Raw genomic sequence first — 25,003 nt, 5'->3', positions numbered from 1 at the left:
AAATATTAAATTTTAATTTAAAAAAAATAATATAATTTATATTTTTTTAATTTTTTTTCAATTTTTTTTTTGGAAATTTTTTTTCAAAAAATTAAAAAAAAAATTTTTTTTTGTGGTCAATTGTTTTTTGTAAAATGAAAATAGAATTTGATCAATATGAAAAAACATCATATTATTAAAAATAGAAGTAGTGGTGGTGGTGGTGGTGGTAGTGATATTGACCTTGATGATAATCCACTAAAAACAACCACAATAAAAAATAAAAACAAAAATAATAAAAATAATAATAACCCCCCCAAAAATAACAATAAAAAAAACGCTAAACATATTGATAATATAAAAAATAGTGATGACCAACAAAATAATAATGAACATATACTTTTGAACGACAATAATATTTATGATAATAATCATACTAACAACAGTATAGATAATAGTGGTTTTGATAGTGACACAACAGATACAGATGAAAATTATAGTGAAAATGAATCAAATAGTATTGATAATGATAATTATAATAATAATAATGATAATGATAATGATAATAATTCTAAATTTGGAAGTAAATTTCTAAATTTAATTGCAATTATTGAAGGTGTTTGCAGAGTATTAGAATTGGTTTTTGTTTCAAATATTATAAATTATATAATAATATTCATAATCGAACCAATAATAATTTTCTTTTCACCAGAAAAATCAATCGTTCAACAAAAAGAATCATCACCACAAGATTTAACAAATACCACTACCACTGCTCCTATTAATACATCATCCTCCTCTTTACCCACTATCACCAATAATCAAATTTTATTTATCAGCTTAGTTTTAAATATTTTCTATATTCTAATAAGATTCAACTCCCTTTTAAGCTTAAAATCAATTAAAAATTCAATCAATTATAATAAAAGAATTAAACAATCTTTAACTAATAATAACAAAAATAAACAGCAACAACTTCATCAAAATGTATATACTTTAAAAACACCAAAATGGTAAGTGGTTTTTTTATTAAAAATTTATCAATATCTCAAAAACTCAGATTTTGTTTTTTTTTTTTTTTGGTTGTATAATAATTAAAAGACACATAACATCCCCCCCACAACACACCCAATACAAACGCCAACCCACATACAACCCCAAAAGCCCAAAAATATCAATTCTAAAAAAAAAAAAATATTAACTGAATTTATTTTTATTTTTTAATTTTTTTAATTTTTTTTTAATTTTTTTTTTTAACTAAAATAGGTTAGGAATTTTTAAAAAGATAACAATTGATTTTAAATTATTATTAAAATTTTTATCAATAGAATTGTTTTTATTTTTGTGTGTTGTTTTTTACCAGTACTACACAGATTCTTGGTTTTTTAATTTTAACAATTTAATAAAGAACAGTCAGGCTTCACCAAAAGAGTTTTTAACTTTTTCAGAATTAAAATCTCAATTTTATAATAATGTGTCAAATATTGATTTTTATAAAATTATAGTATTTGTATTGGTGGGACCAATTTATGAAGAGCTATTATTTAGGGGTGTTGTTTTCTACTCTATGGTAAAAAGGTAATTATAATAAAAATAATAATAATAATAATAATAAAAATAAAAATAAAAATAAAAATACACACACATAATATTATATATCATATAATCAATATATATGTATATATAAAAAAAAAAAAAAAAAAAAATAATTACTAACAATCAATAATATTATTATTTTTATTTTTTAATCAGATGTAAAAATTTATTTATTTGTATTTTGGTACCAAGTGTATTATTTGGAGTATTCCATTTATTAAATTTAATTCATGGGTATTTTTCAATTTACTATGTGTTTGCTCAAACAGTTGTTGGCATAGGATTTGGAATGAATTCATCATTGTTCTTCTATAGAGACCAAACAATTTATACACCAATTATTATACATATTTTCAATAATATGCTTTCAATATTAATGCCAACTCACATCACTCTCGACATATATTTAATTTTATTTTTAATTTTAATTTATCAAATTTTATTTTTATACACTCAATTTATAAATAATTTTAAAAAAGTTGAATATTAAAAAAAAATAAAAAAAAAATAAAATAAAATAAAATTTTAATTAAAATACGAAACTCCTTTTTTTATTTATTAATTTATTTGTTAATTTATTAAACATTTAAATTTTATTTAGTTTTTTTGACCAATACCAATATAGGCAAATGATGGTAGTTCTAATTTTCCATTTTGATTTCTTTTATGACCTTCGAGTAATCTATTGGATACATTGATGATGGTTTGATCTAATAATGGCTTTTTATCATCTGGAAGAGCTTCTAAACAGTCAAAATAAACTGGATTAACAGAGAACATTTTAATTAAATCGGTTGTTTCTTGTATTTCCATTGGATGTTGCACTCTTTTAATTTCTATATTAACGAAACCAACTTCTTTTAATTTATCTTCAAATACTTGTTTATCAGAGAGTGAAAGAGCAACTTGTTTAAAGCTGTTGTTGCCTAAAAGTTCATCCATAGTTTGTTGAAAAACCTTGATTAAAAATGAATCTAAACACCAAGAGCCAATTGCAGTTTTACCACCTGGTTTTAAAACACGATACATTTCTTTCATACCTTTAACTATATCTGGGAAAAATATAAGTGCAAAAATTGAGTATGTATAGTCTATTGATGAATCTTTAATTGGTTCCAAGTTTTGACCATCCATTACTTTGCTTTCAATAGTTTGTATGTTTAGCTCTTTAATGAATGTATCTAATATTTGAATCATTTTTGGTGAGAAATCTGTAGAGATGAATCTGGCGTTCTTGTATTTGGAAGTACCATAAAGTGATAATCCGCCAGTACCCGAACCAATATCGAGGATAGTCATTTCTTTATTTGGATCTTCAATGGTAGCGTTGAGTGCATCAATTGCAAATAAAGTTGAAAAGCCAGTACTGATATTAGCTGGTGAAATATATTTTGCAAAAACTTCGGCTGTTGAATCCCATCCTTTTGATACCTGAGAGTTTATAGGTTTATTCATTATATTTATAGTATTATTTAAAAAAAATGAAATAAAATGAAAAAAAAAAAAATTTTTAATTTTTATTTATAGCGTGGGTGTGTTAATATAAAAAAAATAAATACGCTATATTATTTTTTTTTATGGGAATGATAATTTTTTAATTAAAATCAAAACACTTAACAACACTTCGTAAATAAGAACTGAGTCAGAAAAAGAAATTTTATATTTTTTCCATTACCCCAAAACTATAAATTATGTCATCAAAAAAAATAATAAAAAAAAATAAAAAAAATAACTGATTTTTTTTTTTTTTTTTTAATTTGCATATCTTTTTAAAAAGGTACATTATAAAAAATTTATTTATATCCAAACTTTTGAATATTTTTTATAAAAAAAAATGTATTCATTTTTAAATGGAGATTTGTAAAATTGAGTTGTAAATTCTATTAGAGTGGTTTTTGACCTGTGGCAATGTAAGAATATGATGGTAATTCTAATTTTCCATTTTGGTTTCTGGTTTGATCACAAAGCAATTTATTTGAGACATTCATAAATGTTTCATTAAAAATTAGCTTTTTATCTTCTGGAAGAGCATTGATACAATCTTGATAAACTGGATTGATTGAGGTGTGTTTGAGCAAATCTGAAATCTCTTGAACCTCCATTGGATGTTGTACCCTATTGATCTCTATATTGACAAAGCCCGCTTCTTTTAATTTATTTTCAAAAACTTGTTTATCAGAGAGTGAAAGAACTGCTTGATTTGAAACACTATTGCCCAAAAGTGCATTCATAGTTTGTTGGAATGCAGCTGGTAAAAATGCATCTGTACACCATGAAGCAATACCAGTTTTACCACCCGGTTTTAAAACACGAAACATCTCTTTCATACCTTGAAGTATATCTGGGAAATAAATTAGACCAAAGGTTGAGAATGTATAGTCTATTGATGAATCTTTGATTTGCTCTAAATTTTGACCATCCATTACTTTGCTTTCAAAGTTACTGATTTCTAACTCGTTAATGAATTTATCTAAAACTTGAATCATTGAAGGTGAAAAGTCACTAGAGATAAACTTTGCATTCTTATATTTATCATATGCATACAATGACAATGTTCCATATCCACCTCCAATATCTAATATAGTCATTTCTTTGTCTTTATCCTTGATGGTTTGACTTAAAACATCTGCTGAAAACATTGCATTAAAATTATTAATATTAAATTTCTTTGGTTGTACTGAATTTATTAAAAAATTTCCACCCAAATCCCATCTTTTAGGTTGATGAATGTTCAAGTTTTTATTCATTATTATTTAAAATATTGATTTATTGATTTTTTAGTTTTATAAAAAATATAAAAAAAAATCAAAATTTTTTTTTTTTATTAAATTATTTTTTTTTATTTTTTTTTTATTTTTATTATTTTTTATTTTTTTATTTTTAATAATGGCAGAAAAACATTATTCCCTCTGATTATAAATTTATGTTTATTTAAAACCTATATATCACTTAAAATTATTTAAATATTTTTCAGTTTTAAAAAAACAAGTTAAAAATAAAAATTTATTTATTTATTTAATCTCTATTTTAAATGAATAGTGTTTTTTTGAAGATATTCTTTAAATGATGTTAATTTTGTTATTTTTGAAGCTAAGGTAAAGTTGTCATCAAAACCATAGTTATTACAAAAATCTAACATTTTTGCAACTATAGGATTACCAACTTTTTCATATTCTTTTGGTGGAATGTATTGTAATATGATGGGTTTTCCTGTTTCCTTACTGAGAATTTCACATATTTGTTCACTACTTAGAGCATCACCATTTAAGAAAATTGAGAGATTTGAATATTTCTTTGGATCTTTAAGTATTTCTACAACGACTGGACCCATGTCATTGATATCAATTAAATCAAATGGGTGCTTTGATTTTGGATCTACAGCAATTTCAAGATAATAGTTGCCATCTTTGTTTTTTCTTATTGTAAATAATGGATTGGCTTGATCGAAATTTTGCATGTAAAAAGGTGGTATTACAAAGGATGATTTAAACGATGGATTCTTTTTTGAGATGTCTCTAAGGTATTCTTCAATTTCGTACTTTAAATCAAATTCTTCAATAACAATTTTCCCACTAGTAATTTTCTTTGAATTTGGTAATGAACTAAATACAAAATGTTGAACCCCAGCTTCCAAAGCAGCATCAACAACAGTCTTACCATATATTGCTTCTTTTTCAAACAAAAATGCACTAAAAGTTACCAAAAAAACGCCATAACTTCCTCTTAAAGCTTGCTCTATTTCTTTTTTTGAATCGGTTACATCACATTTTACAACTTCGCATCCTAAACTTTTTAAATGTTTTGCTGATTGTGATTGAGTATTTCTTGTAAGAGCACGTACTTTAAATGTACCATCTTTTAATAATGAGTTTACAACAGCACCCCCCTTAATAAAAAAGTTTGAAATTAATATTTTTATATTTAAGTTTGAAATATACTAATACCTACTTGTGAACCAGTTGCACCAAATACAGATACTATCTTAGACATTTATATCTTATTATATTGTTTTGAAAAATAATAGTATTTTAAAAAAATTAAAAAATAATTATTGTTCACAAATTGAAATGGGGTAAATGAAATTTTAAATAATATAAAAAATTGTAAAAATTAAAAAAAATTCATTTAACCCCCTTTTTTACCATAAAACTTGTTCCTCTAAGGAACACTATATGTAAAAAATAAAATGTTTCTTTATACTCAATAAAACATGTAAAAAAACTAAAAATATAAAGAATAATTTAGAAATTTATATGTTTATAAATTACATTTTTTTATTATTTATATAAATTTATTATATAAATTTAGTTTGATTAATGAATTATTTTGTCTTTTTTTTAATTCTAAAAAAGAGTCTAAACTTAATTTCGAATAATTTGTGTATTTTAATAAAAATTCTGTAATTTCTACATGATCCCGTTCGATTGCTAAATTGATAAAGGTAATTGCTACTTTATTATTATGGATAATTTGATATTTTGAAACTAGAAATTTAAACAAAGGAAAGTTGTTGCTAGATATTACTGAAATAAAGAATCTTGCTATGAGATTTGTACCCTTTAATGTGTTACTGAAATACTTGTCAAACAACATCTCGATAAATTGAATACTGCAATTAGAGTAGAGTGTTTTGTTTATTAATGATGATATTAAACATAATCTTCTTTTAATTGGGGTTTCTAATAACTCTAAAATTTCGCTATATCTTCCAGAGCAATATAATAAATTTAGGCAAATTGAAGTTGTTAAAAACACTGTTATTGGATTATCTTTTGGTATACCATTGCAATCTAATTTTAAAACCATTGTGTCATTATCTTGATTATTTAAATAATACTGATTATCTTGTTCTGTATCATCGTCACTTAATTCATCATCCTCATAACCATCATTATTATTATTAAATATATCGTCATCGTCATCTTCATAAGAACTTGGATCCAGATAGATTTCTGGTATTTCTCGTAACTTTGAGCAATGTTCGAATAACCAATATGCAAATTTATAACCTTTGGGCAGTTCGAATTTATTTCTTACGATTGGCTTTAACTTTAAATCGGTAAACTTTAAGGTTTCTAAAAGAGATGTTATAATATCTTGATTATTATAAAAAACAAAGCAGTTAAATAAATCGCCATAGTTGTTTAGAACCATACTAGAAGGTAGGGTGTAGTGTAGTGGATTTCTAATAGCTCTTAATAAACACTGAAGCACCATTTTGGGAGGATAATTTGTTGAATTACTAGAACGTAATTTATAGTCAAGTTTTTTACCTGTTCTATTTGAGTACTCCTCTTGATATACATCTAACACCTCTTGATTAGAGAAAAAGTTATAGTTGTCAAAACCTAAAAGCAAAAATTTATTTCTACTATCGTTCATTAGATATAGTAATACCTCTTTTGAATTAATACCCATAAGAATCTCTTGGCAACCATTTAAAAATATGTTATTGTTTTCGTTAATATACTCTATTAATTTCATGTTGTTGCTCTTTAAAATACATTTTAAAAAAAGTATTTGTGAATCTCTGAAACTTGACATATCTTTGATTAGTTGATTTATAAATTTCACATCGACATTGTGTTTCAAAATACCTTCCAATTCGTAGTCATTTATATATATAAAGTAAAATATGCCAACTTGATATCGGATCTCTTGCCTATTTTCAAAAAGAAAATAAAAGATTGGTGGCTTTTCAAATACTGAATATAAATCGAGACTATAAATTTCTAAGTATTTATATACTATTGTTTTTAATTTTACATTTTGATCCATATCTTTGAAAAACTGTATATTTTTAAAATTAATTTCTTCATTTCCTTCTATTAATACTGATAATGGTGTTATAAGCTCTACAACACTTGAATTTAGCTGCTTTTTACTAAATTGGTAAATTTCACAAAATTGATTTAAAAACTTAATATCGTCCTTTCTTTGTTTAATATTTACTATTTTAGGGAATGTATGTACTATTTGAATTATATGTTTGAATTTTAAAAATGAAAATATATTTATATTAAAATTTAAATTTTTTCCAAATTCTTTAGAACGAGATGCTGGTGTTGTATTGATTTTATTAAACCATTTGTTTTCAATATACCCATTCTGAATATAATTCACAATATATCTTTCATAAACTGAAATACAAAACTTGGCACGCTGGATATCTGATATGGTATTTTCATTGAATATTAATTTAAGTTTTTTAATAATTGTTTTAGTGGCCACTTTGAATACTGATACAAATTCGTATAGTGCAACTTTATTTGAACATGATATAATTAAATCTAATGACTCTTCAATGTTCATAAATAGGTGTTTGTAATTTGTGAATAATCTGTTGTAAAATAATTTATTATCTTTTTTATAAATTGAATTATACACACTCAATAACCCATTTCTTTTTTCACCTATATATTCAAATGCTAATTTATTTTCAAAATTTAAAAAACTTTTTAATTTGACCTTTTCTTTCAATATTTCAATTCCATTTCTATAATTTTCTAATATTTGATATACATCTATTAATCTGTCGAATGTATAAACATGTTTTAATTTAAAATTTTCACATATTTTATGCATTAAATATTTATTTTTTAAAATTTTTAAAAACAATAGATTATTATTACTATCAATGCTATTACTGCCACTTATATTATTATTATTATTATTATTATTATTATTATTATTATTATTCATGATTATAACTTTTATTAATAAATAAAATAAAAAATAAAAAATTAATAAAAAATAAATTTTTTTTAAAAAAAAAATCTAAAAATAAAAAAAAAAAAAAAAAAAAGATATCTCAGCTTTTAGATTAGATAATGATTAATTTTAAATATAAAGTTATTACACTTTTATTTATTTGATTTTTTTCCTTGAATATTTTTTTAAAGGGTTGAACCAACAAATACTTTGAAAATTTTTAAAATATCATCGATGGTATCAAAATCTAAAATAGAGTAGTTATCTTTCTCTGTATGCCAGGTATTTGGAAATGGATATGGTATAATATGAAGTGTTTTAACATGTTTTTTAAATGGAACGTCTATAAAAAATAAAAATAAAAAAATTTTAATTAATATTAATTCATTTATTATTTATTGATATTACAATTGTTTACTTACGATCATCTTGGATATCGCCTGTTAAATATCTATTATTGAAATATCTACCTGCTTTTGGTTGAATTCTATAATAATATTGTTTAAATTGTTAATTAACTTATTTTTGTAATCTATTTTGAATATTTTTACTTACAATCTTTTTAAGGATAATTTTTCTTCAATATCAGATAGTTTTAAAAATAAATCTTCGGTATCTTTTCTAAATTGGTAGAATTTTGGATCTGATACACCAATTAAATCGATTAATATTAAACAATCAACCAATTCATAAAAGGATTTTGATGTTTTTTTATGCTCAATAACTCTATTTTCTAATACTGAGGCTAAATGTCTTGCGCCATAAATTGAATCAGTATCACTCCAATGTTTAAATGCTTCTTCACCATCAAAAAATATTAAAATAATTTTTTCTAATTTCAAAAAAAAAAAAAGTTAGTAAATTTTTTATTTATTTATTTATAATGTAATACATACTGTTTGAATTTATAATTTGGTGCTCTAAAGAATGGGCCAAATCAATTAGCATAGAGCATGGAACAGCAGAATCGGTAGCACCTAAAAATGAAAACTCTTCGAAATATTTTGAATCGTAGTGAGCCGACAAAATTAATGATTGTGAGTGTGGATCGGTTTTTATAGAATTTGAGGATATTATAATATTTGTGAATGTTTTTTCGCCTAATGGGGTGGTATCTTTGAACTGATCCAATTCAATATTCCAAACATTTTCAAATGGATATTCTTCTAAATCCTCATCGTCTATTCCCTCTATATTCTCTAATTTTCTATTTTCAAACTGACTGATAATATATTGTTGTACTTCTTTATGAGACTCTGTATCCACAACACGTTCTTTTAAAATATGTTTTAAGTGCTCTTGAATTACTGGAATACCTGATTCTGTGTATTTTTTCATTAGTGATGATTTGAGTGTTTTAAATTTTATACTATTATTATTATTATTGTTTTTATCACTATTATGAGCCCCAATAATTTGAATTGAACTGGAATAATATATGATTACTGTAAATATTAAAATTAGTTTTATTATTAGTTTCATTGCAAAAACTTTAGGGTATTAGATTCGCTCCACAATAAAAATGAAAAAAAAAAATTATTTTTAAATCAAAAAAAAAAAATCAAAAAAAAAAAAAAAAAAAAAAAAATCCCAATTTTAAAAGAAAAAAAAAAAAAAAAAAATAATAAAAAAAAAAAAAAAATAAATAAATAAAAACACAAATTCTCGAGAATCTAATAATATGCACAAATATTTGACTTATACATACATAACAAACCTTTTAATTAAATCGCTTTCCTGTAAAAACAATAATATTTGAAAAAATTAAAAAAAATAAAATAAAATTTTTTTTTTTTTTTAATTTTATTTATTTTTTACCCAAAGCGCTTAAAATTTTTTTTTTATTTTTAAAATTAATTTAAAAACATAAACCCATGAATAATAATAATATTTATAATAATATAATAATATAATAATACAATACAATAATAAATACTAAATGTTAGAATTTCAAATACCTATTCACTTTGAAGATATATCTTTAGTATCAAATGATAAATATACAGTAAAAAACAATTTAAATATAATAGAACAAAATGATAGTTTTATATTAAGCACAATAGATGGTAAGTCCACTTTAAATAATTTTTGAAAAAAAAATAAATAATTTATTAATAATTTATATATTTTGAAATAGCAATCAATGAAAGAATTAAAAAAGAACCTAGCGATATTATCAGTCATAGTTGCTTTGATTCGTTATATTCATTGCTTTCACATATCGAACAGTTAAAAGTTGACTATAGAAATCAAATTATTAAAATTTTAAAATTTGGTTTAGAAAGTTTATCAACAGAAATCAAGAAAGAATTTAATAATAATAATAATAATAGAATTGAAAACCAAGATGATAATGACGATGAAGTTTTAAATTATAAATCAAAGTGTTTATTATACAGAAACTCAATTAAAATGTACATGTATTTTATTGAACATTATATTTCTTATCAAATTGCAAATCATTCAAATAGCGGCACAACAGCACCAACAATAACAAATGCAATTGAAAATAGTGAAGAAGATGAGATTATTAAATCAAAAAAACCAAGTAGATCAAAAAAATCAACTTCCACTGTGACATCAAAATCTAAGAAATCGACTACTATTGAATTATTTGAAAAGGACGAAGATAAAATATTAATTTTGACCAGTATAATCAATTTATTAGAATTAAATCTATCACAAATATGGAGACTGGAGTACCCAGAAGAAGAGTTTATCAATTTAATATCAAAGATTGCCTATGGAATGTTTGAACAAATCCATAATTTGCGTAATAAGGGTATAAAGAATTTAATTTTTCAAATTTTAGCAATATTAATTTTAAAGTACAATCACTCATTCAACTTTACTGGTAAAATCATCAACTTGTTGCATACCAATGAAGCATTGTCAATTCATTGTGCTGATCTTTATAAATTTATTCAACAATTCCATAGACGTCAACAACGTAATGAAAAACTTCAAAGGATTCAAAATGGTCAACCATCTCAGATGACAATTGAAAAGAACAAATCTACATTTTTAATCTCTGATGTAATTAGGGAGATTGGTAAACAAAAAGATCAAAGAGATACCAGCGGTTTTAAAAATCTGGCAAAGTTTTTATCAGAGTTAACGGAACGTCTACCCAAGTCAGTTTTACCATTTATAAGTTTATTAGTTGTACATTTAGATTCTGAGTCATATTTAATGCGTAATGCCGTAACCGAGTCTATTGGTTTTTTAATTGGAAAAGCATTAGGTGAAGGTAATGGCGAAGCAGATGATGAAGAAGATGAAGATGATAACTCTGAAGATGAAGGCAATGGAACAAATAGCGATAACGAAGAAAAAAAAATCAAAAAAGAAGAAGATAGAAAGAAAAAAGAGAATGACAAACAGGATTTATTAAATATTTTATTTGACCGTGTAAGAGATGTCAATGGCTATTGTAGAAGCAGTGTATTAAAGACCTTATCACTTTTAGTTGTAAATAATTGGGTATCCTCAAAAGATCTTTTGAACCAGTATCTGGAGATAACTAAAGTTGCAATTGAAAGATTATCAGACAAGAATGTTCAAGTTAGAAAAAGAGCCATACTTCTCTTACTGAACCTTTTAGACTCAAATCCATACAATGACAACCTCTCAATGGAATTATTTAAAGAAAAAAAAGATAGATTAGACTCATTAATCAATGTCTCCGTTCAAATTTTAAGAAAACAAAAAGAAAAAGATCGACAACAACAGAATGGTTCTATTGTAAATGCAGGCGATGTAGTATTATCACAACAAGTCCCAGAAGACGATGAGTTACCAAACTATGAAGAAGGGCAGGCTAAACAAGAGTATCCAACTGAAGAAGACGAAAAACTTGAAGATGATTTTGTTTACAGAAATATAAAAATCAATGGAGAGCAATTTTTTAATATTATTTCAAAATTAAGACCATTTGAAGGAATCAAAATTTTTAAACCAGATCGTTTGCCATCCTATGTATCACATTTAACTACATATCTTAGCCAGTCAATTAAATTCATTAAAATGATCAACCAGGCAATGGACACAATTTATCAATTAATGGGAAGCACGAGTTCATTCGATGTTATCGAATCAATCCATTTCATTGAAGTATCACATAAATTTAAAATCGATAAATCAAAAGAAGCAACAAATAAAATGTTATCCCTAATTTGGAATAAAGAGCCATCAATTAAAGAAGAATCAATCAAAGCATTCAACGAATTGCTAATTAACGAACCAAAGATTAGCGAACCAAATTCACATTCTAGAGCTTGTTGGTTAATAGCAAAAAACTTAATTGGTCAAACTTTAAGTGCCACTCTTGGCGAAACCACATCGTTAGAAGAACTAATCATTGAATTTATGAAAAAGAAATTGATAGACCAAGATGTCATTAGAGTTTTATGGGATATCTTTTTAAACAAATCACCCCCAAAGAATATTCAAATTTCCAAATACGATAGACGTGGTGCTTTAATTATACTTTCAATGGCAGCTAACGTAGATTCGACTATTGTTAAAGATAAAATAGATGCATTAATTCACCTTGGCTTAGAAAATAAAACTGATGACTATCTACCGCGTTATGCATGCATTACCTTACAGAAATTAAGATCAAAGCAACAACACTCCTCATCAGCTAATCCAACATCAAAATCAAATGAACCAACTATACAACCAAGATTTAAAAACAATCAACATTTATTTGAACGTTTAGTTTATTATATAACACAACCATTAAACAAAATAACAGATGATAGTAACGAAAATATCAACAACAACAAGTGGTATATGTTTACAGAACAAGCTATAAATACTATTTATATTTTATCAGAACAACCAGATATTATTGCAAGTGATATTATTAAAACAATTTCAAAACAAATTAATTTAACCTTAACCAATGGTGCTCTAAGTGAAATTGATTCTTTAACTCTTTCAAGATTTATATTTGTATTAGGTCATATTGCAGTTAAACAATTAGTTTATGTCGAAGAGATTGAAAGCGAAAAGAAAAGAGCCAAATATCAACAATCATTAAATGAAAAGCAAAAGGCAACCACATCAAAGAAATCATCACTCGAAAAAGAATTGGGTACAGATCAAGCAGAAGCAGAAACTGAAGCAGAGCAAATCCAACAACAAGCCGAAGCAGATATTTTATCTGATAACAATTTAATTGGTCTATACAAACCACTGGTAATAGCAATTTGTTCAAATGTAAATAATTTATTCGATCAAGAATCACTTCAAACAAGTGCAGTTTTAACACTCTCAAAATTTATGAGTGTTGATCCAAATTTTTGTGAACAAAATCTTCAATTACTTTTTACCCTTTTAGAAACTTGCGAAACAGAAGTTATTAGATCAAATATTATTATTGGTTTGGGTGATTTAGCATTTAGATTCCCAAATTTAGTTGAACCATGGACATCGAAAATCTATAGTAGACTTAGAGATCCTGATCCAAAAGCAAGAAAAAATTCATTAATGGTTTTAACTCATTTAATTTTAAATGATATGATTAAAGTAAAAGGTCAAATTAGTGAAATGGCAATTTGTTTAGAAGATCCAGATTCAAGGATTTCAGATATTGCAAAATTATTCTTTACAACATTATCATCAAAAGGCAATAACCTATATAACTCATTACCAGATATTATCGGAAAAATAACAAGCAGCAGTAATATTACCTCATCCTCTTCTACACCATTACCTCAATCACCACCCATAAATCCCACATCTTCACCCACCTTATCAAATATTTCAAGCACACAAAGTAATAGTAATATTTTACCAATCCAAAAAGAATCAATCAAAAACATTTTAAAGTATTTATTCTCTTTTATTGAAAAAGATAAACAGAATGAAACATTAATTGAAAAATTAATACTCCGTTTTAAAGTGTCCAAAACAATATTCGAATCTCAAAATATTTCATATTGCCTTCAACTATTAAATTTTAACGAAAAAAGCTTAAAAAAACTATTGGAACATTTCAAACTTTATCAAGACAAGCTGTTTGATAATGAAGTATACAATAACCTTTTGTTAGTGATTAGTAAAACCAAAAAACATCAAACCTTTTCGAAATCAAACGAAATTAAACAAATTTTAGACGAGTTAGAAAATAAAATCGAATCAACAAGAAATCAGACAAATAACCCTGGTGAAGATAGTATGGAACAAGATATTGCAAAACCAACTCCCTCAAAACCCTCAAAAAAAGCACCTGCCAAAAAGAAAGTTTCAGCAAAAGCATCTTCAAAAACCCCAACTAAAAAAACAATAAATAAAAAGAATGACAGTAGCGAAGAACACAGTGAATCGGGTCAATCTGAAAGCGACAAAATGGATATTTCTTCAGACGAAGGAATAAGTACAAAAAAAACAATAACCACACCAAGAATGCCAACTAGACAAGTTAAAACCCCAATTAGAAAACAAATTAAAAAAATTGAATCAAGTAGTGAAGATGACAATAGTGAAAGTGAAAGTGAAAGCGAAAGTGACAATAGAGAAAGTATCAATAGCGAAAGTGATTCGGATTCGACATCAGAAACAATTAAAAAATCAATTAAAAAACCAGTTTCAAAAAAGCCACCCGCTTCAAAAAAACCACCTGCCCCAAAAAAGCCTGCCGCAAAAAGATTAAGAAAAATTCAACAATCAGAATCTGATTCTGATTCTGAATCTAATGAATCTGATTCATTTGAAACTGATGATTAAATTATTAAACACTATAAAAACAAAAATTAAAATGTAAATAAATGTATACCCCCAAATTTTTTAATTTTAAAAAAAATATTTTTTTAATTTTTTTTAAATTTTTTATATTTATTTTTTTATAATTTTTAAATTTAATTTTTACCGATTATTAGCAAACAGATAAATGGTGAATAGTAAATAAATAAATAAATTAAATAGAAAATAGATAATAGATAGATAAATAAAAGTAAAGATATAAAAAATTTTGCCGATCCCATACTACTGGGTACTTAAAATTTAAAAATGGATAGAATTACCCAAGAAGATAGAGACCTTTTTTTAAGACAGTATAAAGTAAATTAATTTTATAGTTATAATCTTTATAATTATTTTTTATACTTATTATACTTATTATTATTATTATTATTATTATTTATATGAATTATTATTTAGGATTTTATCCAAAAATATAGATTTACATTAGAACCAAGAGAAATTCTTTCAACTTTTATTTTAACTGAAGAAATTAAAGGTTTAACATACAAAAAAATATTATCTCTTTTTTGTGAACAGGAAAAAAATTTTAAACTATTAAATAAAAAGTTTACAAAAGGAAAACATATACCCTATGAAAGGAGAAAAAGAGAAAGAGATGACACAGATGATAGATATAAAGATAGAAATAGAGAAAGAGAAAGAGAACGAGATAGAAATAGAGAACGAGAAAAAGAAAAAGAACCTGATAGAGGAGATGAAAACAAAGAAATAAAACATAGACTCGATGAAAGTTATAATGATATCCAACATCAGCATCAGCAGCATCAGCAGCATCAACAGTATCAACATATATTACAACCACAGCATCAACAGCATCAACAGCATCAACAGCATCAACAGCAGCAACAACATCAACAATATCAACATCAACAACAACAACAACAATATCAGAACCTTGAGAAAGATACAAAACAAGAACAAAAAGATTTTCAATTACAAGAAAAACTACAAGAACAAAAAGATATTAACCCCGAACAAAAGAAAAAAGATTTCCAACAACAAGAACAAAAAGATCCACAACAGCAATTACAACAACTACCTATAGCACACCATCAGACACTACCTACACAACAGCAACTACAACAACTACAACAAATACAACAAACACAACAACAAATACAACAACAACAACAACAACAACAACAATCACCACCTAAACAGCAAATACAACAACAACAATCACCTATAATACAACAGATGAAATATCAAACACCACAAAAATCTCCTATAATACCACAGCAAACACCACCTTTACAATCACCCACAATACAACAAATACAACATCAAACACCACAACAATCACCAACACCTCCACAATTTTCTATAACACAACAACAGATGCAATATATGCAACAGATGCAACAACAGATGCAACAGATGCAATATATGCAACAACAGATGCAACAACAGATGCAACAACAGATGCAACAACATATGCGACAACAGACGCAGCGACAACAGATACAACAACATATACAACAACAACATTTATCACTACAAAACCAAGATTTTAATTATTTTTCAAATGAATCTTATGAAAATCCATTAAACCAATACAACAATTCTGAACTATCCACTAACTCAAACACGGCATTAAACAAATCACCACCTTTGCCATCATCACCAATGATTCAAGAAGATAAAGCCTATAATAAAATAAATAGTAACCAATACCACAATATGAACAATAACAATATAACAAAAAACCAACCCCAATCACAACAACAAAGAGTTCAATATGATAAATTACCAAGTGAACAAATTGAACAATTTAATAGAGAATTAAAATTTGAAAAAGATAATATGCTACAAATAATAAATCATAAAGAAAATTTTATAAAACAGCTAAAAGAAATTAATAATAAGTTAAACAAGGAACTAGAGAGTAAAGAAAAACAAATTAGTGATTTGACCAAAAATAGCACCAAATTAGAAGAAAAAATCTCAAATTTAGATGATCAAATTAAAGCTTTGGTTGGTGATCCCAAATCGGGGAATAATAGCGGTAATATAAATCTCAACAGAAGCCTTAATGAAGGAAACATTTTAGATATAAATAATCCATAAATTAAAACCTAAATAAACGTTTAAGATCTGTGTGGTCAATTTATTTAAAAATTTCAAATTTCTTATTTTTTTATTTATTTATAATATTGTCATTATATTATTAAGGAGACAGTGAAGGTTTCCAATCATTAAGTTTTTTGTTTGTATACTCGTTGGATAGTATCTTCTTGATATAAGGTAATATTTATTGTTTTTTTTTTAAAAGTGATGATTGGTCTAATTCTCAATCATCAATTGGTATGTGTTTTACTACACTACATATATGTTTTTTTTTTATTTTTTTTTTAAAATAAGGTTTTAAATTTATTTTTAAATTAAATTATTTTTAATTATTAAAATTATTAATTATTATAATTGTTTGATTAAATGACTATTTAAGCTATAATTAATTAATTAAGTGAATTTTGATGAATATTTTTTTTTTTTTTTTTTTTTTTTTTAAAAAAGCATACATTTTATTTAATTTAGAAATATTTTAAGAAAACTTTTTGTAGGGCGAGTTTGTTTAAGGCAGCTTCTGATTGACCATTGTTACAGAGGAAACCACAGAAAGCGAGGGTGGTGAATTCACGGGTGTAGATACCTAGTGTGATTCGGAAAACCTGCGAGACTGGGATCTTTACCTGTTTAAGAGCTCACACAGAAACACCAGGAAGAAAATAGATTTAAAAAGAATCGACAGCTGCAGGGTTCGAACCTGCGCCTCCGAGGAGATCTGATTTCAAGTCAGACGCGTTAGACCACTTCGCTAAGCTGTCAAGTTGTTGATGTTTTGTAATGAAGCTCTATACAGCTTACAAATGATTAAGTATATTATATGTAAAATAAGTATAACAAATAAACAACAAATAACAAATATTATATGTGTAATGAAATTGTAGTTTATTGAATAATATAGAATAAAAAAACCTCTGAAGTTTTAGACTGAGGACTTGAGGTATTTATATTGAATGAGATTGGTTCTAGAAGCTAAATCTTAAGTTAGTTGGAAATACTGGAATTGATAGTTACTAAACAGTAGTTAGTAAACAGCAGTTAGTGACTCTTAATAAGTCTAGGGTCATAGCGTTAATATTGCGATATCATAACAGTATATATATGGTCGGACGGGGGGGGGGGCAGTTATACTACAGTTTTTAAAAATAACGTGTTTTTATTCAAATTTTCTATCATGTAGTATGGAAAATATTCAAATCATTAGATATACTGATACATCTAGAAAGCTACAGAACCCTATCGTTGAAATTACAAATAAAATTTAAATAACAAATTAAATACCCCAGGAAATAAGTCTGATATGAGTTATTGATCGAATTGGGCATAATAAAATTTTATTAGACACTTGGTGGTATAACTGATTTGATGTCGATTTGATGAGTGTACCAATCACAAAATTCTATATTTGTAACAATGGGAGGAATATCACCTGATCTAATTGGTTGTTTGAAATCACTTGTAAATTCTAATTCTGTGATTCCATAAGGTAATGGTTCATCAATATTAATTCTAGTGTAAATAATAAAGTTATTAAAATTATATAATTTAATTTTTTTTATTTTTATTTTTATTTAATTAAAATTTTTAAAATCAATTTTTTTTTATTTTTTTTTTTTTCCCCTAAAAAAATTGAAATAATGTAATAGTATTTTTAATAAATGTTGAAAAGATGTGATTATTTCTTTGATGAAGTTGACTTTTTTTTAATTTCATCATTTCAATAATTTTTTTACCAAATAAATAATTTTACTTTTTTATAAAAATGCCACATCTAATATATAAAAAAAAAAATATTAAAATGGTAATATAATTTATTATAATAACTTTAATAGTAGTAAGGAATCTTTTCATATAATTTATAAACTGTTATTAAATAATTTTTTTTATTATAATAATCAACCACACACTTTTTAACCCACTGTTTAATTTTTTAAAAAAAAATTTTTAAAAAAATTTCAATGTTGCGTGTTTTGTCAATGATTTTTTAAATTTAATTTCTTTTTTGGTAGAGCTTTAAATTTTAATTTTTTTAATTTTTTTTTAATTTTTTTTTTAATTTACATACAAATAATCATATACATACAAAAAAATCATATAATTTTATTTTTTTATAATAATAATCAGCACATTCAATAAATTATATCAATAATAATATTTATTAATTACCATTTAAAAATGAATCTATTAATGATTGTTTTTTATATATTATTGGCTATTATTTTTTCAGTTTATTTAATAAATAAATATTTTGCAATCAATAACAATAACAATAGTAATAACAATAACAATAATAATTGCAATAATAATAGAAATATAACCAATACACAACATTATAACAAAATCAACAACAATTTAGCTGATCAAATTCATATTCACCAAAACCCACAGAATTCAAAACCAAACCATCAATTTGATTCCACTTGTGCTCCACCAGACCAATTTGACTCCACTTGTGCCCCACCACAACAATTTGATTCCACTTGTGCCCCAATACAGCAATTTGATTCCATTTGTGCCCCACCACAGCAATCTGATTCCACTTGTGCCCCACCACACCAATTTGATTCCACTTGTGCCACACCACACCTATTTGATTCCACTTGTGCCCCACCACACCAATTTGATTCCATTTGTGCCCCACCACACCAATTTGATTCCATTTGTGCCCCACCACACCAATTTGATTCCACTTGTGCCCCACCACACCAATTTGATTCCATTTGTGCCCCACCACACCAATTTGATTCCACTTGTGCTCCACCAGACCAATTTGATTCCATTTGTGCCCCATCACACCATCAACAACAATCTCAATTTTTCAACTCAATTTCTTCTCAATTAATTAATAAACCAATCCCACCACCAATTCCATCCACAATTGCATCAAAAACCTCTGCATCTGTCTATCCAATTTTTGAATCTGAGTCAAGTAACAACTCTGCAGGTTCATCATTATCAAAAAGAAAAACATTTAGAAAGCCAGTATCAAGTACTATTTTTGCAGGGGAACCAACATCAACTGGCAACCATCCAATGAAGAAGAGACCATTGGAAATTGATAATGAATTAAATAATGGTGATAGACAAATTTCCAAAAGACATAAACTCGAAGATGAAGAGAGTTTAAACATAGTAAAGCAATTTGTAGAAATGGAAATATTAAAAAAAGAAAGAGAAAGAGAAGAAAAAGAAAAAATGGAAAGACTTAAACTAATCGAAAGAATTCAAAGAGAATATAGAGAAAGGGAAGAAATAGAAAGAAACCAATGTTTAGAAATTGAAAGACAAATAAAAGAAGGATATGAAAGAAAAAGATTAGAAAGAATCCAATTAGAAAGAGAACAACTAGAACAATCAGAAAGATCAAGATTACAAAGAATTCAAAAAGATAGAGAAAGAGCAGTAAAAATAAGAGAAAGAGAGGAAAGAGAAAGAGCAAGAGAAAGACAAAGAATAAGAGAAGAGAGAGAAAGAGAAGAAAGAATCCAAAGGGATAGAGAAGTAAGAGAACAATTAGAAAGAGAACAATCAGAAAGAGAACAATTAGAAAGAGAACAATTAGAAAGAGAACAATCAGAAAGAAATAATTTGGAAGGTGAACGTTCAGAAAGTGAAGACAAATGCACAATTTGTCTTAACTTTATAGATATAAATGAAATGGCCACAATTGATTGCCATCATAAATTTTGCTACAAATGCATTGTAGACTGGTCTGAACGTATCAATACATGCCCAAATTGTAGAAGAGAGTTTTTTGAAATCATAGTAAGTAATTTAAACATTCATATTTATACTTAATAAATATATTAATTAATTTCATTAATAATTTATGCAGAAAGTAGCTAATGAAGAAAATTAAGGTAATGAAGATGAAGATGAAAATGAAGATGATCTTTTAGATATTGAACTTGAAGGCGATTAAGTTAATAGTTTTGATAATTCATTCAATGTTCCTTTTTAAGAAATAGGTGAAGACCAAATTATTAATAAAATCGTTCTATTCAATGTTTCAATAATTCAATCGATTAAATTAAAGAAAGTCAACTTCATCATCCAAGAAACAAATCACATCTTTATCATCATTTGTATTAAGAAGCCATGTATCTCATTAGTTCAACTTTACAGAATAAAGTTCTAAATTTTCCAAGGTCATTTATCAAAACAGCTCTTAAGGTAACTATAATGTTAATATTAACATTATTATTTTTTATTTTTAAAAATAAAAGAAACTAATATTTAATTTTAAATATTTTAAGTTATATTCCAACTCTTTCTTCAGTATCAGCATATTGGGTTTTTGTTTACTCTTATTCAAAGTCAACACGTTTCAAGTCGCAAACTATACAATAGGGTTCTTGTTTTTTTCTTTTCTGGTATCTGCTTATTTTAAGTCACGATCAAACACTTGGGTTTTTCTTTTCTTTTTCGGCATCAGCATATTATAATTCACATATCAAATATTAGGGTTTCTGTTTATTCTTTCCTTTTCAAGGTCAGCAAGTTTTAAGTCGCAAACTATACAATAGGGTTCTCGTTTTTTCTTTTTTGGTATCTGCTCATTTTAAGTCACAATCAAATATTGGGGTTTTTCTTTTCTTTTTCGGCATCAGCATGTTATAATTCACATATCAAATATTAGGGTTTCTGTTTATTCTTTCATTTTCAAAGTCAACAAGTTTTAAGTCGTAAATTAAACATTGGGGTTTTTCTTTTCTTTTTCGGCATCAGCATATTATAACTCACATATCAAATATTAGGGTTTCTGTTTATTCTTTCCATTCCGAGGTCAACAAGTTTTAAGTCGTAAATTAAACATTGGGGTTTTAATTCTTTTTTGGTATCAACTCATTTTAAGTCACAATCAAACTTTGGGGGGTTTCTTGTTTCTTTTTCAGTATCAGCTCATTTTATGTCAAAAATTAAACATTGGGGTTTTTGTTTAATCTTTGTATAATAATTAAAATAAATAATTTTTATTAAAATGTATTTTATAATTTTTTTTTATTAGGTGGTTATCCACTGTCAATAGTTTATTTACCTATTCTGAAATAGAAACAAGTATATAATAATCACTTTTTCCTATAATTTCTCTATCTTTTTTCTGAGTTAATCTTTTATAAGGACAATTCTTCACGAATCTATGAACCTTTTTATTGACCTTTTACCTAGTAAGTATAAAAAATAATAATATTATTTAAAAATATTTAAAAATACAACTCTAATATTATCTAATATAAATTATATTTTTAAATAACATCTAAATAATATAGTCATTATAATTTGATGTTTAATTATTGCCAGTGTTATTTCTCCACATTTAAGACTGATTCAATTTTGGTTGTTTCTTTGAAAAAAAAAAAAATATATTTTAAAAAAAAAAAAAATCATTAAAAATTAAAAAAAAAAAAATAATTAAAAAAAAAAAAAAAAATTTTTTTAATAATAAAAATATTTAAAGACGATAAAACGGATGAAATGACAACAAGGTTATATTGGACGATGATGACGAATATATATCAACCTATATTCAAAGTCAAAAAGACAAACATCAGCTTTTGCCATCCGATGTAATTCAAGTTATATTTCAAATTGCATTGATGGATAATGGAAATATAGAATCAACCATAGAGACATAGGACTGTATGAATAGGGATAGAATAAATTTAGAATTAGTTTGTAAAGATTGGTGCTCAAATATAAAATCATCATGCAACACACTATCACTCTCTTTAAATAATCTATTACCAATTACAAATCAAATTTCAACATTTACAGCATTAAAGAAATTGGAAATCGTTTGTTTGAATATGACTATTCGGATAGTGATGACGACAGTGACGATAGCGATACCGAAAACTATTGATATTAACTTTTTATTATTTAGATAACAAATCAAGTTACTCTATTTAAGCAATGGGTTAAGGGTTAATAATACATTGGAATCATTGGTATTAAGAGGATGTAAAATAGAAGGTTGGGGGAGCATACAGTTTATGCGAAACTTTAGGTATTAACAAATCTTTAAAAGAATTAGATTTAACACAGAATAATTTTGGTGATAGAGGAGGTTGTATTGCAGAAAAACTAAATTTACATCCATCATTTATTTTCAATTTAAAAAAAATAAAATTAAAAAAATAGAAAAAATTAAAATCAATTTAATAAAATATAAATACAAAACACCTTAAATCAATTATAAATAATAATACTATAATAACCAAAATGCCATTATCATTAACTTCAAGAAAATCATTAAAAGATAACGAAGAAGCCTTCAAAACTCATTTAGCCACCATTGAAAAAGCTTTAGGCGAACCATTTGAAATTGTATTTGATTTCGAAGATATCATTACCAAATGTAATGATAACTGGGTAACCAATAGCTGTGGATCCATTTTTTACAAAGATGTTGTTGGTAACTTGGCTAAAAATATCGATACTAAAGTCGGTAAGAACGAAATGGTGATTATTTCTTTGATGAAGTTGACTTTTTTTAATTTCATCATTTTCAGTAATTGAATGATACGATTTTATAAATAATTTGATGCTTTTTCTTTAGATTTTTTAGCAAATAAATAATTTTACTTTTTTTATAAAATACCAAATCTATTATATAAAAAAAAAAAATTAAAATGGTAATATAATTTATTATAAAAACTTTAATAGTAGTAAGAAATCTTTTCATATAATTTAAAAACTGTTATTAAATAATTTTTTTATTATAATAATCAACCACACACTTTTTAACCCACTGTTTAATTTTTTAAAAAAAAATTTTTAAAAAAATTTCAATGCTGCGTGTTTTGTCAATGATTTTTTAAATTTAATTTCTTTTTGTGGTAGAGCTTTAAATTTTAATTTTTTTAATTTTTTTTTAATTTGCTTTTTTCTTTTTTAGTATTTCAATTATTTTTTTTTTTTTTATTTTTTTTTTTAATTTACATACAAATAATCATACATACAAAAAAATCATATAATTTTATAATAATAATCAGCACATTCAATAAATTATATCAATAATAATATTTATTAATTACCATTTAAAAATGAATCTATTAATGATTGTTTTTTATATATTATTGGCTATTATTTTTTCAGTTTATTTAATAAATAAATATTTTGCAATCAATAACAATAACAATAGTAATAACAATAACAATAATAATTGCAATAATAATAGAAATATAACCAATACACAACATTATAACAAAATCAACAACAATTTAGCTGATCAAATTCATATTCACCAAAACCCACAGAATTCAAAACCAAACCATCAAATTGATTCCACTTGTGCTCCACCAGACCAATTTGACTCCACCTGTGCCCCACCAGACCAATTTGACTCCACTTGTGCCCCACCACAGCAATTTGAATCCATTTGTGCCCCACCACATCAATTTGATTCCACTTGTGCCCCACCACAGCAATTTGATTCCCCTTGTGCCCCACCACAGCAATTTGATTCCATTTGTGCCCCACCACACCAATTTGATTCCACTTGTGCCCCACCACAGCAATTTGATTCCATTTGTGCCCCACCACACCAATTTGATTCCATTTGTCCCCCACCACAGCAATTTGATTCCATTTGTGCCCCACCACACCAATTTGATTCCACTTGTACTCCACCACACCAATTTGATTCTACTTGTGCCCCACCACACCAATTTGATTCCATTTGTGCCCCATCACACCATCAACAACAATCTCAATTTTTCAACTCAATTTCTTCTCAATTAACTAATACACCAATTCCACCACCAATTCCATCCACAATTGCATCAAAAACCTCTGCATCTGTCTATCCAATTTTTGAATCTGAGTCAAGTAACAACTCTGCAGGTTCATCATTATCAAAAAGAAAAACATTTAGAAAGCC

General features: G+C 25.6%; 10 protein-coding genes across 10 annotated transcripts; 4 read left to right on the top strand and 6 right to left on the bottom strand.

Annotated features, from left to right (window-relative positions):
• Positions 1-156: 156 nt before the first annotated feature.
• Positions 157-2,065, top strand: DICPUDRAFT_147735 (uncharacterized protein; the record flags this gene model as incomplete). The annotated part of the gene is made up of 3 exons (XM_003283940.1): positions 157-992; positions 1,393-1,557; positions 1,732-2,065. The coding sequence occupies 3 exons, from the start codon at positions 157-159 to the stop codon at positions 2,063-2,065; spliced, it is 1,335 nt and encodes a 444-aa protein (XP_003283988.1).
• Positions 2,066-2,172: 107 nt separating this feature from the next.
• DICPUDRAFT_93580 (uncharacterized protein) lies at positions 2,173-3,030 on the bottom strand (the record flags this gene model as incomplete). The annotated part of the gene is made up of 1 exon (XM_003283912.1): positions 2,173-3,030. One exon carries the CDS (start codon positions 3,028-3,030, stop codon positions 2,173-2,175), a length of 858 nt encoding a protein of 285 aa, XP_003283960.1.
• A 428-nt stretch (positions 3,031-3,458) lies between these two features.
• Positions 3,459-4,214, bottom strand: DICPUDRAFT_26751 (uncharacterized protein; the record flags this gene model as incomplete). Its single annotated transcript, XM_003283911.1, has 1 exon — positions 3,459-4,214. One exon carries the CDS (start codon positions 4,212-4,214, stop codon positions 3,459-3,461), a length of 756 nt encoding a protein of 251 aa, XP_003283959.1.
• A 383-nt stretch (positions 4,215-4,597) lies between these two features.
• DICPUDRAFT_26791 (uncharacterized protein) lies at positions 4,598-5,565 on the bottom strand (the record flags this gene model as incomplete). Its single annotated transcript, XM_003283910.1, has 2 exons — positions 4,598-5,461; positions 5,524-5,565. The coding sequence occupies 2 exons, from the start codon at positions 5,563-5,565 to the stop codon at positions 4,598-4,600; spliced, it is 906 nt and encodes a 301-aa protein (XP_003283958.1).
• A 291-nt stretch (positions 5,566-5,856) lies between these two features.
• On the bottom strand, positions 5,857-8,277 carry DICPUDRAFT_74964 (uncharacterized protein; the record flags this gene model as incomplete). The annotated part of the gene is made up of 1 exon (XM_003283909.1): positions 5,857-8,277. The coding sequence occupies one exon, from the start codon at positions 8,275-8,277 to the stop codon at positions 5,857-5,859; it is 2,421 nt and encodes an 806-aa protein (XP_003283957.1).
• A 194-nt stretch (positions 8,278-8,471) lies between these two features.
• DICPUDRAFT_26772 (uncharacterized protein) lies at positions 8,472-9,624 on the bottom strand (the record flags this gene model as incomplete). Its single annotated transcript, XM_003283908.1, has 4 exons — positions 8,472-8,629; positions 8,709-8,773; positions 8,842-9,118; positions 9,183-9,624. The coding sequence occupies 4 exons, from the start codon at positions 9,622-9,624 to the stop codon at positions 8,472-8,474; spliced, it is 942 nt and encodes a 313-aa protein (XP_003283956.1).
• A 601-nt stretch (positions 9,625-10,225) lies between these two features.
• Positions 10,226-15,088, top strand: DICPUDRAFT_45165 (uncharacterized protein; the record flags this gene model as incomplete). The annotated part of the gene is made up of 3 exons (XM_003283939.1): positions 10,226-10,291; positions 10,672-11,536; positions 11,585-15,088. 3 exons carry the CDS (start codon positions 10,226-10,228, stop codon positions 15,019-15,021), a joined length of 4,368 nt encoding a protein of 1,455 aa, XP_003283987.1. The 3' UTR covers positions 15,022-15,088.
• A 215-nt stretch (positions 15,089-15,303) lies between these two features.
• Positions 15,304-17,124, top strand: DICPUDRAFT_74961 (uncharacterized protein; the record flags this gene model as incomplete). The annotated part of the gene is made up of 2 exons (XM_003283938.1): positions 15,304-15,354; positions 15,454-17,124. The coding sequence occupies 2 exons, from the start codon at positions 15,304-15,306 to the stop codon at positions 17,122-17,124; spliced, it is 1,722 nt and encodes a 573-aa protein (XP_003283986.1).
• A 464-nt stretch (positions 17,125-17,588) lies between these two features.
• On the bottom strand, positions 17,589-19,215 carry DICPUDRAFT_147727 (uncharacterized protein; the record flags this gene model as incomplete). The annotated part of the gene is made up of 3 exons (XM_003283907.1): positions 17,589-17,747; positions 18,465-18,630; positions 19,205-19,215. The coding sequence occupies 3 exons, from the start codon at positions 19,213-19,215 to the stop codon at positions 17,589-17,591; spliced, it is 336 nt and encodes a 111-aa protein (XP_003283955.1).
• A 93-nt stretch (positions 19,216-19,308) lies between these two features.
• On the top strand, positions 19,309-24,800 carry DICPUDRAFT_26797 (uncharacterized protein; the record flags this gene model as incomplete). The annotated part of the gene is made up of 2 exons (XM_003283937.1): positions 19,309-19,903; positions 24,349-24,800. Coding segments are annotated over 2 exons (1,047 nt in total), but the record flags the coding sequence as incomplete, so codon positions are not given.
• Positions 24,801-25,003: the final 203 nt, after the last annotated feature.

The sequence above is a fragment of the Dictyostelium purpureum genome, assembly GCF_000190715.1.
Source record: "Dictyostelium purpureum unplaced genomic scaffold DICPUscaffold_16, whole genome shotgun sequence".
NCBI classification, from domain to species: domain Eukaryota; phylum Evosea; class Eumycetozoa; order Dictyosteliales; family Dictyosteliaceae; genus Dictyostelium; species Dictyostelium purpureum.
The sequence above is the reverse complement of the archived record's forward strand: the minus strand, read 5'-3'. Positions and strand labels throughout refer to the sequence as shown.